Source organism: Galendromus occidentalis, unplaced genomic scaffold, assembly GCF_000255335.2.
Source record: "Galendromus occidentalis unplaced genomic scaffold, Mocc_1.1 scf7180000076381, whole genome shotgun sequence".
NCBI lineage: Eukaryota > Metazoa > Arthropoda > Arachnida > Mesostigmata > Phytoseiidae > Galendromus > Galendromus occidentalis.
The window spans coordinates 242,587-261,690 of NW_003804370.1; the positions used below are offsets into that span (position 1 = coordinate 242,587).

Below are 19,104 nucleotides of genomic sequence, written 5' to 3' on the forward strand. Positions count from 1 at the left end.
ATGGGGCACATATCTCAAAGGCTCACATTCTGGAACGCGATTCTCGCGGAGCGGGCCGACGCCTCGGAGCCGGAGCTCCTGCTCCACGTATGTACTCGGGCTACAAGAGTCTCTCCCAAGGATTCCACGTCAGAGAAATTATGCACCTTTTTCCTGTCCCAAACAAGAGTGCTTTCGACGAATGGAGCCTCAGTCGGGAGTCGGAGTGCAAGTTGTCGAGAAGATGATAACTCGAGTCGACGAATAGCCTAGAACCATGTGTCTCCGTGAAGAGTCATGCCACGGAATCTCATCTCGAGATCTCCGAGCTGATCCAGGGAAATCCAGCTGAATCCATTCGAAATATTTCCCTTGTGTGAGGTTATTGCCTTCCAGGCCTCCGGAGCCAGTCTTTTGCTCAACTCGGAAGTGTTCCGGAGAGCGGAAACTCAGAACATGAGAAATCGCCCCATCCGGCTCGTTCTGTAAGCAAAGATCATCGCCGTCATTTAGTCCCTCCTCCGAGACTATAACCACCGAAACACCGATCAGATGTGTTGTAAACGTCACATGGAGAATCGAATGCCGACTTGTCTGGCCTAGGCGAGAACCTCGTCCCGAGCCTCGATGCTCCGGAAAAGAGAGGCTCCGCCAGAAACGAGTTACGGGAGTGAGTTGACTCTCCTTCAAGGGTTTACCTCGGTGTGAACTTTTTCTCAGAAACTCGGCAGATCCGTAAGGCTTGAACATTCTTCAACTCATTTCCTCTTTGTCGCTTCATTTCCCGAATAATCGTCTATGGCTCACAATTCCCCTTCCCCCAGCTGTTCCTCCTTCACTTTTTCGGAGCGCCGAGTCGTGACTCTAATTTCCGCATTCGGTTCTTCAGACGTTGCAACACTCGAAGATGGCATCGCTCGAGAGCTCTCACTTGGAGCTTCTCTCAGTCTTGAACAAAGCCGACTTGGCAGAGAAATGGAGCTCCGACTGTGATGAGTACATGAACGAGCTCAGCGGTATGGGTCTACAGCAGTGAGTATCCCGAAGAGCGGAACGGACCGACCTCTCCAAGAAATTCCTACAAGAGAAAAAGAAGGCGGGAAACTGCTTGACTTCCGTTCCGTCATTCTTACAGACTGCTTCAAGAACCTCAACGTTTGCGCGAGGAGCACACCGCACTCGTCGACGCGACCCAGGAGCTGGCCTTCAACAATTACAAAACCTTCGTTCAAACCGCTACGTGCAGCAGAGACATTTACGCAAAGTTCCAGTCGGTTGCCCAGCGGCTGGATTCCCTCAAACGAAAATTGCCGGAATGCTCGACCTCGTGCGATGAGTTTTCCTCGAAATGCGCTCAAATCACCAATCATTGGAAACTCACCTCACAGACGTTGACAAAGCACAAGAAACTCGTCGAAATTCTCGAAATCCCTCAGCTCATGGAGAGCTGCGTGAAGAACGGCAACTACGACGAGGCTCTCGAGTTAGCGTCTTACGTGAAGCGTCTCGAGCGACGTCACTCTCCGATCCCGTTGGTCGCGGGCATTGGTCACGACGTGCGCCATTACCAACAGTACATGCAAAGCCAGCTCCTGAGTCAATTACGTGGCAATATCCAGCTGCCCGCGTGTTTGAAGGTGATCGGTTACCTTCGTCGCATGGAGCTCTACACTCAACAGGAACTGAAAGTGAAGTTCCTCGAAACCAGGGGTGCGTGGTTCGACTCGCTCTTGGCGGGTGCTGAAGGCCAAGACGCGCACACGAAGCTCAGCCGCGTGATGGAGCTCTGTCGAGTGCACTTGTTCGACATCATCACTCAGTACAAAGCGATCTTCCCTCCTGACGAGAACGCGCAGGACGTTTGCATTTTCCAGGGCTGGATTGTCGGGAAAATCGAATATTTCCTCTCGAACCTCAGGATGTGTCTGACGGAAGACGAGGAATGCCGTCTCGATGTTCTGATGTCTCAGTGCATGTACTTCGGACTCTCGTTCAGTCGGGTGGGCGTCGATTTCCGGCCCTTGTTGGTCCCTATTTTCGAGGGAGCTCTGGTGCAGCGATGCGAAAACCATTTCTCGAAAGGCTACCCGCAGTGTCTCCAGCTGCTGCAGACATTCGATTTGTCGACCATGCGCCAATCTAGTCTTCCGTCCGCCGAGACGGAACCCCCGAACAGCGCACCCCAGAGCCTCCTCGAGGCGTATCCTCTCGCCGTGTATTGTAATTCTGTGTTGAATGTTTTTGGCGAACTCCGGGTGTGCTGTCTCGTACCGACAATGTGTCGCATCGCGAGCACGATCAATCAGCAATTAAAGACGATAGCCCAATCGATTAGAGCCCTGCATACAGAATCTCTCTCTGAAACAGATAGAAGATCTTTCCTGCGACTGACGGAGATCTTCGCAACGGACCTAGTGAACTTCATAGCGAGAACACTGGACACGATGATTCCATTGGCGGCGGTCGCCAAAATAGTCGGCTGTTCTCTACCACAGGTGGAACGCCTGACATCGATTCGTATCAATGTTGCGGAGGTGACGAAGAGCTTGGCGGAATTCGTTTTCGCACACGAGGAAGTCCTCGAACAGTCAATGACGAGAGCGGACGTCGAATTCGCAACGGCAGGCGAAGGTGAGGGCGACACCTCTCCGATCGCGATCGGATCGACCGGGGAAAGCGAAGCAGATCAAAACCAAACCATCCTAGGTATCGAGTAGGGCCGAATAAAGAATGATATTTTCGACCACACGACTTCTAATCGGTAGTCTGACGTAGGTACTCGAGACTCCCAGGGTAGATCCGATCACCGACTCTGCCCTCGGGGAGTCGAAATTTTCCGAGGTTCGCTACGAATGCCTCCCTCTGCTCGCCTACCTGGGTGGATGTCTGACGTTTCACTAATCGAAGGGACAGTTTTCAATCCACCAAACGGTTCATTCTGGACTCAAGCCGCGAAGAGAATGCGAATGAGCTACTGAGAACAAAGCTCGATCAGACTTGCCGAGAATCGAGCCAAAATCAGAGTTAGGGTCAAGGGAGGAGCTCTTGACCAGGACAGGCCCGAGAGTAACTCCTGCAAACTTACCGAGGAATTATTCCGCAAGCGCGGATGAGCGCTAGGCGCCGCAGACCATCCAGACGACTCGCGACATATCTGACTTCGAGATAAATGCTTCGAAGACTTTAACGCGGATCAAAGGCAAACGCTCGATCTCTGAAAACTCATTGCAGGCTCTACAGGCATGATTCTACGGAGGAAGAGCCCAGAATCGATGAGCCTATCTACGAAGCTCGGATGAGCCGTGAGCATTCCGCCTGCTCATAAAGAACCGCTGTTGCCCGGCATAAGCAATCAAGACTTTCTCATGATCACAGTACTTCGTGCGCAGATTATGTATCGGTGAAGGTCAATGATCAAAATCCATCATCATTCGTTTTCTCACTCGGTGGAAACCCTCGCAAACCCAGACCCTCCCGGCACACCGGAGCTCGATGGTTCCCCAGAGCGAGATTGTGAAGATAATACATGTCTGAATCAAAGAGACGTCGAGCCATTCCGGGCTCGACGGACTAAGCAGAGGATTATAACGATTCGGACGCTTCAAAACCCCAATCAAGACTTGAGATGTCTTGGGTAAGGCATTCAATGAACACGACGCCAGTGACCACAGGCATTCCCTGGAGCCGATGCAACTCGACGCTCGGAGTAGAGACGCGCGCGGATTCGACCGGAAACGACTCGATCTCACATTGTGGGAAAATTGTTTTCAGGTTTTCGAGTTTCTTTGATCGGGTCGCCCAAGGGTTAAAAGTGATTGGATCGATTCCAGAATGATGAATAAGCTGAAGTCTACAGCCTATCTTTAAGTTGCGTCCGGAGTATGCTTGCCTGAACAGAAGAGCACCGAGGGGAGGAAGGATCTGAGGGAAGTATCGCGCGAACCCACGAATTTCAAATCCGAAATCTTGTGAGATTGGAGAACATTGCCATCTTGGGGCCAGCCGGCCTATCACTCCCGAGCAGTGAAGCTCCTATCCGCGTCACGAACCCCCTAACACTGCTGGCCCATGAAAACGTATGTAGGTCAGGAATAATTCGAGCGGCGCCCCCGCCCGAAAGCGGAGGTTGGGGAACCACCAGGTTTTTAGTGGGTTTGCAACTCCCACAGTACCGTTAGGCGCCGTGCACGGTCTGCAACACGCATTTTTATTCCTGGCCTCGCAAAAAAAAAAGCCTCTTCCAGCGTGAAACCGTCAGTCTCCTCGAACTGCACGTCAATCGATGACAAGAGCGCGGGTCACGCCATCCCACGCTCATACATAGCAACTCGAACAGAACAAACGTACAGTATCGTGTATGACTGTCTCGTATTCCGATCGGGGGAAGCGGGTCCATTGAAAACGTATAAGCCTGGGAAGAACGTGAGGGCGATTATTTTCACATCACGATGCTCGAGAGACCAGAGCTAGATCAGTAACTCAATAACGCTTGACGCTTGACATCGATGCGTAGGGGATCCGTCGATTCGCGGAGTTCCGATTCCTCCCAAAGATGAATACCGTGATTTATCTGGGAGTCGAAACTTTTCGTGCAGACTCTTGGTCCATTCGTATCTTGTTGTCATTCATATCGGAAATGTTCCCGACCGTAAAGCATTACCTAACGTAGAGTAATCCTATTGTGACCAATATGGTGATGCGCAATCATGCTTCTATTTCGACCTCAACGGAGGTCCGATGAGCATCGCTCGGCACGGTTCTCAGTAAGAAAACTCAGAGTTCCATGTTGCTTGAGATGCCGCTCATTCTGTACGGCTCCGTGATGGTACGGACCAGAAGCCGTTCTTCTGCTCGAGGGAGGCAGAGAATCCGGCCGTCCCGTTCAGAAGCTGCTGGAGAGGGTCCAATATCTGAACTCTCCGTTCCGAAGCCCCTCATCCGAGGTGAGCCAGTCGGAGGGTGAATGACTGGGAGAATGAGGTGTGAGAAAAAACGCAGGGTCTACGCGCATGGTTCGTGCCCGCGCATCGTACTCAGAAGCGGAACACGTCGGAAAATAATATCGAGGAGAAACCATCCTCACTTTCTTGATCGAACGAGACAATTAAACGAGCCCGGGACCGGCTATGAATGGGACCTGCGGACTCCCTGTAAGTCCTGCGTTTCTCTGGCACGCCTCCGCTTGTTCCGTGAAAGCGGCCGAGCTGGTCAAAGCCCTGTCCTAGCGAAGGTCGCGAAAGTGACCGCCAACGAGAGCAGGATGCGCGAACAGCGCGGCCAATGCACGGTCTGCACCCCCGAGATCGAGTTTGTCGGATGTCGACTGGAGATGGGGTCGTTCGTGAAAATCCCTCGCCACACACTCGCTCACGGTCCTTTCCACCCAAGCTACGAGGACACCTAACGGGCGCTCGAGATTCAAGAGTTTGTAACAAGCGCATGTTTCGCTGGGAGCGTTGTCTCGCCGCGTCACGAGTTCCTTCATCTGCTTTTCATGCGGAATCGTGTTCGATCCGGTGAAAATCCGCGATTCCGAAGTCAGAGTTCAATGACGAGGATTATGGGAGGCGAAACAGAGAAGGCAGCAGGCGAACTCGCGGAGCGTGATCCGAGCTATTCGCCCGTGTGTGTCAATTGAGAAAGAGAGGATCCAAGTGCCAAACAGTCCCCAGGTGAGAGGAGGAGAGCGGGAATCTTATATTCCGGTCGAGTTGAGTCTCAATCTCGGCTAGAACACATGTGACATTTACGCGTCGACTGGCGAGGAGACACCGTGCGACAGTCTCGAAAGAGAGAGCGAATCTTTGAGAAGGAGATCGCGCGCGGTGTACGACCGACTGCCTGACTATGACTCACGCGAAGACTCGCCAAAATCACTCTCCAGCCTTAGTGAAGACTTCGCGCACTGCCTGTCGCGCGAAGCCGAAGACAACCCTAGCCGATCCCCGGGTCTTCAGCCGAACTTCGCTGACGTTCGATCACGCTCGCGGTCGGGAAGATTCCGGAGCTTCTCCTCGATCGTAGATCGACTGGAAACGGAAGCTCAATTTCGCCTCGGCAAGCAGATTCGATGATATCGATCATTCTGACGTCTCGAACGCGCGAATCGCTTATTCTTTCCTTGGACGTAAAGAAGAGTTCTCGAGAGCTGTCCTCTAGCTAGCGCCTTATCGATCCAAAACAACACCGATTGCTGTAGCTACTGCTGCCGCCGCATTTGTAGCCGGGCCCCGGCCGCCGAACAGCTGGCGGAGGCATCGAGCTTCATCGCTGGTGCGGCGCGGATGTACGACGAGGCACGCGCCGAGCTGATGGTACTCTTTTTGAGGGGGAGCCGCAATTATCTGTTCGTTGTGAACGGCTTGCCGGGCTGTCCCCTTGCGTTCTGCAGCAGCAGCAGCAGAAGCTCAACGGAGAGCTCGACTTCTCTTCGAATAACTCGGACTATTTGACAACCCACGTCGGCGGGACTGTAACGCACGTCGTCGCGCAACGACGAGCAAATGTCCGCTCAGTCCGTCATGCACGAAGACAAATTATTTTTTGGAATTACGAGCAGCGCTCTCCGAAGGTCACGGATGAGCCGCTGGGACCAAACGCGCGAAGACCAGCGCTTGTTCGTCTCCCGGGTTGTCTCTCAGCCGCGAGAAGCGCCTCGTGACGACACGAGGCCGCGAGATCTCTACGCGAGAGACGAGTCGCTCATCCGATGTGCAGCCAGAGCTTTCCGCGCAATCACCACGATCCGTAGAGGCGCGTAGCGCTCATCAGACTTTTCATCGGGCGTGTCCCGTAACGCTAAGCGCCGTCGTTTTCGTTTATCATTTTCCATCGATATCCGAGAGCCCCTGTTCCTGAGTCATACAGAAATGCTCGACGACGATCGGATTACCGTCGCTTTCGGCGTCAGCTTCTGGATCGTCAGCGAGATTAGGAGACCTTCCCTTACATCTGGCGCTCTCCGTTTCCATCCCCTGATGTCATTCTCCGGTGGGAGCGACATCTCGCGGCCCTGAAATCTGCCTACGCAAAAAAAACTGGACCCTTAAGGATGATTGAGCTCGAGCGGACAATCAGCGAAAGCAAGAGAGCTCGAACCACGGCCCGGAGGAGAACAGACTCCCCTTCTGCCGTGCTCTGCTTTCCAGCTGTGATCTTGTTCACTACTCGCCATCGAGCGAGCTCGAGCCGCTTACGGCGCACAGAAATCGCCGAGAAATATGCTCGACCGTGAGCTCCTCGGGGAAGCCGTTGAAAAGCACTCATGATTGTGCCACATACGTGCCATTCTTCCTCGAACTCCACCCCGATAATCTCTGAATCTGTGCACCGCCCTTATACAGATGGTGATGATGATGATAGTTCTCTATTGAGCTCCCTCAAGACAGATAGTCAATTGACGGCGAGCGGGGCTCTTGCTCCTTGCGAGCAGAGTGTCCTTCCTCAGCCAGCCGTGGTCACAAACAACGGCGGGTGTGGTTATCGCTGTCCAATTATTATTCGGCCACTGTCAGAGATCCTTCTCCGATGGGTACGGTGATTTCCATTGAATCAAGTGAAAGATACTGACTTCCATGGAGGTGTGACGGAGGTCGAATTCGATGTGTCTACGCTGAATCGATAAGATTATTTTCTCGAACTTAACCAACTCCTCATTCTACTGAATGACAGCGAGAGATATTCCTCTTACACATGCCCCCGAACGTCACCTAAGGCACCCGCCAGTCGGTCACTCGGCCTATGCGAGTGAAGAATGGGCACTTGTTCGCTGGCAATATCGGCGTTCCTATCAGTCTGCTACGGACATTCTCCAATAAGATTCCCTGAAGGTATTTCGGAGCTCCTAGAGCCGCGCCTGGCGAATATCCATGCTCGGCGTATCTCGTCGACTATCTGAATCTTGAACTAAGATCAAGGGCTGGCAGCAGATTTCACTGAGTGAAGTATTCTTTGCGACGCCTAAAACACCCTGATGCTCGGGATCAACCGGGACGAGCTCAATCCAGCTCTATCGAGGTTTCCGTGAAGTTCCGAAGGTAGGGGATCGTTCCCTCAATCGGACATGATGCAAGAGAGGAGACATCCGCTTCGAGAGAGCCATCTACCGTTAGCGAGATCTAAAGTCGAAAGAGAGATGAAAGTAACGTCGAAGGAAGACGAGGGAGGATGCTCCAACGCCTAAAAGAAGAGACTTGTCCACTGATATCACAAGGGAATCTCGTGTGGTTCTTTCTCAGCTATCGAAGTGTGTCACTTCTGAGACCGATAGACCACGCGATATTTTTCAGTGTGAGTGTTATTGATTCGCCGCCAGGTCGCTCAACATAGGATCAGGTTAGGAACTAATTACTACGTGCTGGACCCGAACACCTCGATACAAAGTCTCCCGTCTGAAGAACAATAAGATGAGCATATCCTTGATTGTCGACCCGGATATCGACCTTTCGCAAGTATCTCGACTCCGATGGATCCATGCTGGTCGGCGCATCTACTCTTTCTTATCCTGTTCGGGTTCGTGTCGAGAGTCGCTCTCATGGTCTCGATGACGCGGTGATCACAAGATGCCCATCGTCCAATGACACACCTGAAATTTTTACGACTGAAAAGGTGCGGTCCTGGCCTCCCGCGAGCTCGGCGGTTGGAGCTCCGAGAACGCAGCGGCATCGATACTTTGCTCGACGTCGGAAACTTAGGAATGGCCTACACTGTCGAGAAGGCTCAGCGCTGTCGGTACGGCTCCGCTGATTCCCTCCTCGAATTCGGACTTTCTGAATTCTTGATCCTCTCTCTTTCAGGACTGAGCCATGACGTCACCGGTTGAAACTACGTCTCCCGATACAGAGGATGTCGAGCCGCAAGACGCAAGATTACTCAGCGAGGAGCAAGTTACGCCTGTTATGGAAAAAATGCAGATCGAGGAACTCGTCGAGGAAATTCGTCCGTCGTCGGCGCCGAGAGTGATAGAAGTCGACAGTTTGGTGTCCTGGCTCGTGGCCGTTTCTTGTTCATGGATTATGTTCTGGTCGTTATTAGTCAACCGTACCAGTGGGTAAGCGAATAGGGAGCTCGATTCAGTTCTCGTGGAGGGGAGTTTCCGGCATGAAATGATTCGACTATCGGACTCGTTGAATTTCTCCACAGCTTGCTCTACCTATCGCTCAAAAACGAGTTCAATATGACCCGGGAAGAGGCAGCAGCTCCAATGTCGATGGCCGGCGCTATTTCAAATATTTTCGGTAAGTCTTTGCCTTGTCTTCGCCTCCCGGCATCATTGTGTCGTCGACGGATCCCCTGAACGGGAGCACCATGAAATACATTCGCGATCGGTCGTACAGCAGCTGTCGCACATCACGCGACGGCGACACCTCACCATTTTGTTCGGTTGCATGGTCGCGTGTTTGAGGTCAATAGAGTTGAGACTCGAGTCGAGTATCATCTGCTTCTGCTTCGAATTAGCATCGTACATAAATCTATTGATTCCGGGATTAGTCTCCGTGGACGTGGATGCCACTGGAGAATTGAGCCTCTTTTTCGGCCAAGACGCATTGTCCTGAGATTCTCCAGGATCACGGACATTTGACCGGGCTCAAGTCTCCGTGCTCAGAGTCATGGGACTCGAGAAGACTATTTGTGTAGGATCTTTTTTCCCTGGAGCTCCTGCGATCCTGATCGATTCAACTGAGCTCCTCTCGGGGCTACAAAAGCCGGCGCGATGTCTTTGTCGCCTCCCAATTTACGGTTTACGGGACAGTGCTTCCTTTTGGGGAAAATTGCGGCTAACTGTGCAACCTTCTCGAATTGCAGCGATGGTCAGCGGCCTCCTCCTCAAGAAGCTTCCATTGCCCGTGGTCAGTTCATTCGGTATAGTCCTGACCAGTATTGGTGTGCTCCTGGCAGGCGCAATCTACACGCCAATTGTTATCACATACAGCTTGGGGATTTTGACAGGTAAGCTGATCGAAATGGGTCCTTCAGCCGCGTGTGAATCAAGCTGTACGCAATTCCCACGCGCATGAGTACCTACATAGGTAGTCGTCAGGGTTCGCGATTTTCGGTGGCGGGGTTCCGAAGAAGCGACCCGCTTACCCGTCGTTGGACAGGACACGCGAAAAGTCGCAGAACCCAGAACGGGAATCTCTTCTCGGGCAGAATCTGCAGTCTCTCATCTTGGCTGTAGGGAATATGAAATCAAGCAGCAGCATGGTCTTCCGACTTGAATTCGATTTTCTCCTTTCAGCGATCGGTCAGTCGATGATTTTCCCTACTAACATGGTGGCTGTAAACACGTACTTCAAGAAAAACCGCAGCACAGCCTCCGGTATAAGTTACATGGGTGGAACTCTCGTCTCGTTCTTCATGCCTTTCGCCTACGAGGCCATGGAACAAAGGTTTGTTGTCGTTCCACGATCACAGCTCCTCGCTGATCACTCTCGATGCTCAGTCCAACATTACTCGAGCCTCGAGTCGAGAAATTAAATTCGAGACCCTTCCAGCGTCGGATTCCGGTGGACGTTGCTGATCACTGGTGCTCTTATATTGAACGGTGTTTTTGGAGCCTGCGTTCTGCGGTATCCAGCCCAAAATACGGAGAAGGAGCCGAAGGATAATAATAATGTCTGTGATGAAGGTAAGTTTCCCCCGAACGGAATGGATGGAAAATGCGCCCTTGACAATGTTTGAGCTGAGTCGAGGCAGGGACCCTTGAATTACAGAGAACAAAACTGTCGCCAAATCGGATGCAGCTCCCATGCCACTCTCAGCACAACTTGCATTCATCAAGCGACCGATATTTCTCCTGATTGTTGTAAGAGACCCATGATCGATATGACCGAACGGAATCCCGATCTCGACTCATCCGTCTATCGTCAGAAGCGACGCCTGTGGAGATTCATCACGAAACACGAAATTCCAATGTGTTTTCAGGTGACTGGAATTGTGTTCGCATACGAGCTCGTGCTCTTCAATTTGACCGTCGTTGCGTTCGCGAATGAGAAGGATCTCGCTGGTAAAGGCCCCTTGTTCACCCTGTGGTTCTACGCCGCCGGCGATGCCATAGGAAGATTGTTCTCGGGTCAACTCTCCGGTGAGATTCCAGTGGATGCGATCATTTTCTTCCCGAGAGAAAACGGTAATATACATCTGCAGAACTCTACATTCTCACATTTTCAGATCGCGGCGTGCTCCGTAGGAGGACCGTTATGGCCTTAGGATATCTCCTGGTGTCCATCGCCACTTTCGGGCTTGCTCTGAGCTCCCATCAGGTGAGAGCAGGGAACAATATTGGTTCCTTGGAAAGCTTCCCCGAGTGGAGCTGAGGCTGCTCTCGGAACTCGACTCACTGCGCCGCTGTTTGCTCAAGTCAGCGATCGAGTGAATCGGTCGGTACGATACTCTGCCCGAAAAATCGATCCGGTATTCTTATTCATGGATACGCGCGTCTTTCGGCAGGACCTATGCTCTGCCGTTCGGTCGATTAAGTAAAATCGAGCGATGACGAATGCGTCCGAGCGAGAGGTCATGGCTATCATTTCGCTTCCGGGTACTCCGCATCGATTCGAATCGGAAGCTAGAGATCCACAAAGGGCAGATATGTACTGACGCAATGTCTAATTTGAATATATTTTCCCCACAGATTGTCTTCTTCCTCTTTTGTTTTTTGTTCGGTTTGGCCGCAGGATCGATAATGATCCTCTTCTCCGTTTTGTTGACTGAATATCTCGGCCTGGCGAACCTCCCATTAGCGATAGGAGTCCATTGCCTCATCAACGGACTAGCCGCATTGCCGAGGCCAAAGCTATTCAGTGAGTTCGCCCCTCCACGCTCCGGAAGCTTTCTTCCACCTATGTATCAGAAGTTCATGCTCTACATTGTGCATGGTCTCCGATTGGGTGGAGATCTTAATGTCTATCTCATCCACAGAAATTCTTGTGAAGAACGAGACGCAGCACATCGCCCTTTATTATTTCATGGCATTGATAGCCGTCGCCACGGCCGTTGTCTGGGGCCTCCACTGCCTGTACATGAATATAATCGAGGCTCGGCGAACAAGGAGCAGACGGAGTCCAGAAGATGCAAAAGAGACCGCCAATTCTTGAGAAGCATAGGAATACTTCGCATATTAGTACTTATGTTGTTCTTATATGGTGCCATCCAGTGTCGGATACTCTCCATGAGCTACCGACATTCAAGAGTCAGCTTGGGGGGGGGAATTCCTCTCTGCGAAAGTCCGCTGACTTGTTAAGATTGAGATTCATGCTCGTGATCACCAGTACTTCAATGCTCGTTCAACAATGCGCCTACGAGTCCCATTCCAGGAATCAGACTCAGGATGCAGACACTCTCCTTCAAATGCTCGCAAATGACAGTATTCATCAGCGCTCAGAGCCAACAGAGATGAAATAAGCGTGAGATTGTTAAACTCTTTATAGTGCACTTTTATAGAGCCTATGGCAGGATTAAATAAGCATTGGAAATATTTACCGAAACAGGCAGCCGGGGGCTCGACGGAACCGGGGGTCTCGCCACAGCCTTAGACTATAGAGCAGTCGTTGCTCGATTTGTTGCACGTTTTCAATAGTTTTGACATCGGGGGCTCCAAATGAATGAAGTAGGCTCCGTCGATGATCACTTCTTGTCAACTTTTTACGGAGTTTGTTCCGGCAACGGACGTTTCTTGAAATGGGGGAAGATTAGAGAAGGATTTCATGTCGAGAATGAAGTCCTGCATTTAGACAGAAATGAACCAAAGATTTAGGATTTCGTATATGTTTACTGTGTTCACCGCGGAAGAATCTTATTTTGATGAACTGATCTTCATATTAGGATTCTTCCCGGACTATTCCAATAAACTAAAACTCTGAAGATATCTCTCGGTGTCCATATTTCGAGTTCCTTTCTGTCGATATCAGTTTTTTGGACCTGCTTGGAGCCCGCGCGATCAAGCTCCGATCTGCTCTCAAATCTCGATGGCAGGGACAATCCTCTTCTAGGCTACAGGCTATCAGTGTTGAGTGACCGAGCCTCGCATCGTATACTTCATGCTCCGGAACGTTCAGGGTGGAGTAACGATCACTGATCTAAATATATCTGTAGTCGCGGACATGATCCTCATTTTCATCTGTAAGTCTCTCGTCCGCTCAAATTTTGCTCGAGCGATCGCTTTGAATAGGGAGAACCCATGGAATGGAATTCCTTCAGCGCGGATTCCGAGCCCCAAACGGACAGGCCCGCGGTTTGGGGAGGGGTGAGCCGTCGCAGCGGAGCTTCCGACCACCTCTAATGGAGCAGTTTTTACAGTGTCACGAGACGATGGTAGGACTCCCGATTAGGACATCCATTCTGTGAAACTTTCCTCTGCTGATTATTTCTGGCACGGAATGTGCGCTGTCGAATTCGAGATGTAGATCTAGGAGGCTTCGACTCGGCCTAATACTGTAGCATTACCCATATCTTGGTCCAGCTTGGCCACGAAGATAACAATAGGTCGACTGTGATTCATTCTGCTGTCATCCTGGAATCGAGAGTCTGATTCATTGGGGAGGGAAATGAGCGACTCGACGATACGACTTTGGAGCAATCGAACGTTTCCGGTAGCGTAAGGAAGGGTCGGGTCTGCGAGCTTGGACGAACGAGTTCAGGGGGAAATGGCTCAATCTCGAATTCGGTGAATGCCCGGCTTCGCAGCCCATCTATCTGGGTCATCTGCTCGCCACCTCTCCAGCCCTCCGCTCGACCGCTATCGTGCCCTCCGCAAGCATACCATCCTCTGTCTGAGACGGCTGACCAGTGACACATCGGATATTCCCCGAGGTTTATACGCACGAGACACTCGATGTAATCTGCTAATATTTGCGCGTCCTCTCAGCAGTGAGGGGCTTCCTAGACCTCATAACAGGTGATTGGGGGGCTTATCTGATCGGAGAAATCAAGGAAACTGCTCCCTCGGGACCAGGCAAAGCAAGCACTGGCTCGGGAATCGGACAAGAAGTATTTTGCCATCGTATCTGTCGCTACCGCGTGCCACTTGCTCACAGAGCTGGCTCTGAAACTTCGGCTTGAGTTGGAGCGACCCTCTCTGACGTCAAGAGCATGTCTACGAAGGAGAGGGTCCGCATCGGTTCTCACAGAGGCGAGGGAAGTCGACAAAGCGCCGAGAACCTCCTCAAAGGACCACTGGCGCCTCATTCAAGCAACGATCGTGTCTTCAAGTTCTGCCTTCGCAAACTCAACGGAAGAAAGAGGTTTCAGTTCGATTTCTGCATCCGGAACACTAGTGTTATCGTCGTCTGATTTATTTTCCGTCCCCGGAATCGGAACAAAGTAAGTTCGCTGGATGGAAAGAACGTTTAGGAACTCTGTGTTCAATAACTTGGCTCGCTCTGCATCTGATCGCACGAAGAATTTAGGAAAACATTTTGGAAGACTGCGGCGTCATCCACGCAGCGTGTTATGATGAAAACTGGGGGCTTCGATGGTAGATTCATCCCGATTGTGAGCGTCCCGAACGGTGGTCAAGGAGCTGTTGATGCTCCCGGGGTGCCTGACTGTGGGAGCTGCGCATTCCTGACCACTATGATCGACGACAGACGTGGGAGACCGAATAACGAATTCCCCCAGAGTTATCGTAATGTTGCACCATAGGTTGAGGGAGATCCTGTGGACGATAACTAGGACGCATTCGACCATTATCATAGATTCTGAGGCTGTGCATCTAGACGGAACCCAAGGAGAGGACAGACCAAAGGAAAATCGGGGAGCTGCGCCAGTGTGTTTTGCTCAGCCGCCAGCATTCATTCGACATTTTCAAGATCGCTAGGTATTTCATTCAGAAGAACGATAATGTTCGCGGCCCTCAGGGTGAAGTATACGATTGCTGAATCGCGGTTGGTGATTGGTCTCAAGTCTGCTCGAACAGACCCGGGAAGGTTCTTAGCCCCCTATCGACGGTCGAGGGGTGAACAGTCAAAAGTCTATGCGGAACATATTGAGGACACGTGAATCGGAAGGGAGGAGATTTTTTACGCAACTCTGAATTTGCCGCTTCCCCGAAAGGCCCGAGGTTTGCCGGAGTGCACAGCCTAATTGCCACACGGGAGACCTCTTCGATAGAGGTTCTCTAAGCCTTCAACGCCGACCACAATGACCGGAACGGAGAACCGACGAATTACCGAAGATGATTAGAGGTTGGGCTGTTCTCCGGCGGAGTTCCGACCCATCGGGAGCCCAGAAGAATTCCTGTGGAGAGGATTCGTCTTAAGCAGCTCGGGGGGTTTCTTTGGGGTTCTCTGAAGACTCTGAGAATTCCCCCTTGGAAAGTCGCGGGTACTTTGAAAGGTCGTTTCGACGCGAAAGTTTGACGAGCCGTCGTCGCCTCTGAATAGGGCCGTCCAGTCAGGAATAACCTCATTCGGAGTTTCCGCAAGTCACTCCGCCATGAAACGAGAGCGATAGTGTCGCTGCTTTTAAACTCTTCGTGCAATTAGCGGAGCGACTGAGCTGGAGTCCAATAATTAATCGCGGATCCAAGTCGAGTTCGATCTCACCAGAGCATCGATCGGCGTGCTACATGACTCGATCAGCCGCATTGAATGAGTGAGTATCGGGCGATTAGCCCGAGGATCGTCATGAGGAGGCAGAGCATTGGGGCACGAATACCATCTACCTCAGAGCTCTTTCGCGGCGGCGCGCCGGCAGGTTCGCCCCTTCTAGGAAGCTCGAACCCAACTAACAGCGGCCTGTTACACCGGAGACGACCAGAGGAAATAAAGGAAGGCACCCCACCGGGCGCCAGCGACGTCGGCATGGGACTCATTGTCAGCAGCTTCGGAACCGACCTTCGAGTCGAGGTTGTTGCCGCTCGGTACATCCGAAATCCCCCGAAATTTCACTGACGAGCGACTCTCGCAAAAAGAGGGACAAAGAAAAGACCTTCCTCTGATAAGCAGAATATCCGAGCGATTTTTTCCCTCAACAATTCTGTTCGGCTCCGAGTCCTGTCCGCCTCAGAGTTCTGTACGTGCCCGAATCCCTTCCCCTTCCCCCGGTCAGATCTCCGACCCGAAATACCTAGGGTTGCCGTGGATTGGACTGGTGGCCGAAGAATATTCTCTCGATGCTCCTCGGATTCGCTCTGGATGCGGAATTCGAGCAGTCGAAGTCTATTAGGGGCGAGTTTCATTCAACGAATCGATCGGCGCAATGAACAGGACTCTTTTAGTGAAACTCGCTGACGCGCAGCGGCACGTACGCAGGATGAAAGCACTCCACGTATCATGACGTCATGCGACCGGGCTTCTGAAGTCTGAGTGAGTCATTTAACGGTTGTGTCGACTTTCGGCTGATTCATGAAGTCTTCTCGTCCCGTTCGAAAGCAAGAATGGCCTGAGATCTAGCTGTACTGCTGGCGGTGGACTTTCGGCGCCGAATGAATCATCGACATGTGCGGGCGAGCAACTTCAATCCCCAGCTCTTTTGAGAAAGAGATTCAGACCCAGACGGTGAATCCGAGGCTCGAGATTCAGATTTCAAAGCTGATCGAAAATTCGCTGAAAAGAACGAGCGCCGCACCGGCTCTCACTCAGAAAAGCTACCTCGGCAGCGCAGAATGAAAGCGAATAGACCAAACCAGAGTTCCTGGTAATTCCGTTTTGTCAACATCGTTCCTTAAGCGAGATGTGAGCTCCGAAATTTCGCCATTAGCTATCGCTATTGATTCCTTGTAATGGACGGGCCCGCGACTCGCGTGCCCCGGATCTTGCTCTGACAAAAGTCAAGGACACTCGAATATTTTTAACGGGACATCTACTGGATTTAGAACTCGCCGATTTTGTTGCTGGCGGGTTTTACGCCAACTCAGAGGATTCCACTCCAGGGAAATTGAATAATCCAGCGGGAGCCCGCAGACGGGGTCGAGGTGCTCAATTTACGATAATAATAATCGTAGGTCCTGAGTACGGTGAGCTTTCGACGAATCGGCCGCATCGTCGCTCCTACGTCAGCACCCGGTGTCGCCGCAGGAGCGTGTCGGGATTCCAGGAATACTATTTCCGTCCGTTTGTCCTCACTTCTCTCCTCCTCGAATGCTTCGCCGCCCTCTCTTCTAAGGACAACAGCGGTTCGTGGAATTCCTCAAATAGATTGACACGGACAAGTCAATGAGGTGTCACCACCGGCGCGGTGCGCCTCGTCTCCGTCGCCATCATTTCGGTTTCCTCGCGCGGCCGTTGAAATTTTCCCGCGAAGCGAAGTTCTTCTTCTGCACCCAGACTTCGCAGAAAAAGTCAAACAAAATCGAACTTTATTTGACAAACGGTTTGGTGCATCGGAATTCGCGAGAAATCAGTGACAGGTGCTGATTTATTATACAGCTCAGAGCGAAAAGATCAGGTTCCTTTGCGAAGAAATTCGTATTCATGCAAAGATCAGACAGCAATCTGTGAGCTTTCCTTCCATCATTCCGTGTGGTGCACAAACTAGGGAGCGAGGCATACCGTTGGTTCGACAATAAATCGCAAGACCGTGGGAATCGAATCGGATGTCATCTCCGAGTTCTCTGAAATATCAGAGTTTCCCTGCTGGTCGTCGTGGGAACCAAAGTCGGAAGGGCGATCCCGAGTTTAGTTTCTTCTCGTGTCTCTAAGTTGACCGCAGTTCTGTCAGCAGAAATTCAGAGCACCGGAAACATATCCGAACACAGCATTGAACCTTTGAATATAGATGGGACATCTCATGTCCGCGAGCGATTTGTTGATACAATGCGCCGTTAGAAGGGAAAATAGTGATCCTAGATCTTTTTAGGCGTCGCCATGAAGCTGAACTACCTCGCGACGATCGCTGTCACAGTGATCGTCGTGGCTTCATTGGACTGCGTTGCAGCCGTCAAGGAGAAAAAAGGCGGTCATCGCCGTAAACTTAAACCTATCGACCCAATGGATGACGGAGGGCTGAGTAAAGAGCCGGAGTTCGGTGAGTTTCAGTACGGTAACTCAGACACGTCTCTGCAAATTCATCATTCAAAGATGCGTTGAAACAAATCGTGACTTTTGCAGTTTCGATTCCCAGCGTGTGCCACAAAATCGCTCTGCGACGCTGCGGTCAAAACTTCATGAAGCTCTTCAGCCTGGTGCATTACCTCGACGGCATGGATCATTACAACGCCCAATGCGCTCTTCGGAAAGCGTTTTTCGCCTGCCACGAAAAGGTACGTCTGCGCGCCAAGTTTTCCACAGAAATTTCTCCAGAAGAACACTTTCCCCGAGTTCTCGGAAAGATGCGCCGACGAAGCCTTGCACATGCGAAGCGAGTGTCTCCGGAAAACATATTCTTTCAGAGCCGGAGAGCTCTGTTCATGGTGTTTCCCTCGATTCTTATCATTAATGTATATCATTAATATGAGCGCTGAGGATACCGTCCTCGAATAATTTTGACTTCTCGAACTGGTTTCATGAATCGTGCTCCTATTCCTTTGCAGCTGCGACAGAAGCCTTGCAAGCAAAAGAAGCAGTTGGCCAACGGCGAGGAGAAGAAGTTCGTGGCGAAGCTCAGCGAGGCTATTTGGGCGACTCGAGTTTGTGTCTTAGGAATCCAACGCGTCGACGAAATTCCCCAGAGCGGCCGAATCGAGCGGAAGCGAGTCTGAATGCGTTCTCCGAATGGGCGCAGACTCCGCTCGCAGGACCAATCAAAAGATGAACGTATACTCCCATTCGGTCGGAGCATAACATGGACTCGACGCTTTCCCCCGCGAGGAGTCTTCCACCGTCGGCATCGAATGGCGCCGTGTTCTGGTCCAGAACTTCTGGAATGCATTTTGACACCCATCGACTGGGATTCCCTGCTGTCCACTTCAGAAAATTGACATGTTGCACGAGAAAATCGTTTCAACTCGTCGTAGTCGGCTAGATCCGTTCCTCATCTTAGAACATGCTCACAGCGCATCCATTGAATACTTTAAAAACTCATAATTGTATCCCTCAGGAAACTCGCTCTAGATAAGTAGACAAGACATAGACTCCATGAACAGATCGAGAGAAAAAGTTCACATCGATTCTGATTCTGTAATTATTGTATATGATGATGTTGATAAAAACTCCTGTTCAAGTTGTACACAAATGTTGGCAGCTGAAG

The 19,104-nt window shown here is 51.4% G+C and overlaps 3 protein-coding genes across 3 annotated transcripts; all 3 read left to right on the forward strand.

Moving 5' to 3' along the window:
- Cog8 (conserved oligomeric Golgi complex subunit 8) lies at positions 1–2,713 on the forward strand. Its single transcript, XM_003738991.2, has 3 exons — positions 1–87; positions 869–1,011; positions 1,115–2,713. The coding sequence occupies exons 1-3, from the start codon at positions 1–3 to the stop codon at positions 2,694–2,696; spliced, it is 1,812 nt and encodes a 603-aa protein (XP_003739039.1). The 3' UTR covers positions 2,697–2,713.
- Positions 2,714–5,407: 2,694 nt separating this feature from the next.
- Positions 5,408–14,431, forward strand: LOC100901332 (monocarboxylate transporter 12). Its single transcript, XM_018641904.2, has 12 exons — positions 5,408–5,651; positions 8,775–9,028; positions 9,121–9,215; positions 9,784–9,927; positions 10,217–10,367; positions 10,473–10,606; positions 10,692–10,783; positions 10,903–11,062; positions 11,149–11,240; positions 11,612–11,780; positions 11,899–12,009; positions 14,385–14,431. The coding sequence occupies exons 2-12, from the start codon at positions 8,784–8,786 to the stop codon at positions 14,429–14,431; spliced, it is 1,440 nt and encodes a 479-aa protein (XP_018497420.2). The 5' UTR covers positions 5,408–5,651; positions 8,775–8,783.
- On the forward strand, positions 14,151–19,089 carry LOC100905464 (uncharacterized). Its single transcript, XM_003738937.2, has 4 exons — positions 14,151–14,298; positions 17,776–17,943; positions 18,027–18,178; positions 18,449–19,089. The coding sequence occupies exons 2-4, from the start codon at positions 17,784–17,786 to the stop codon at positions 18,614–18,616; spliced, it is 480 nt and encodes a 159-aa protein (XP_003738985.1). The 5' UTR covers positions 14,151–14,298; positions 17,776–17,783; the 3' UTR covers positions 18,617–19,089.
- Positions 19,090–19,104: the final 15 nt, after the last annotated feature.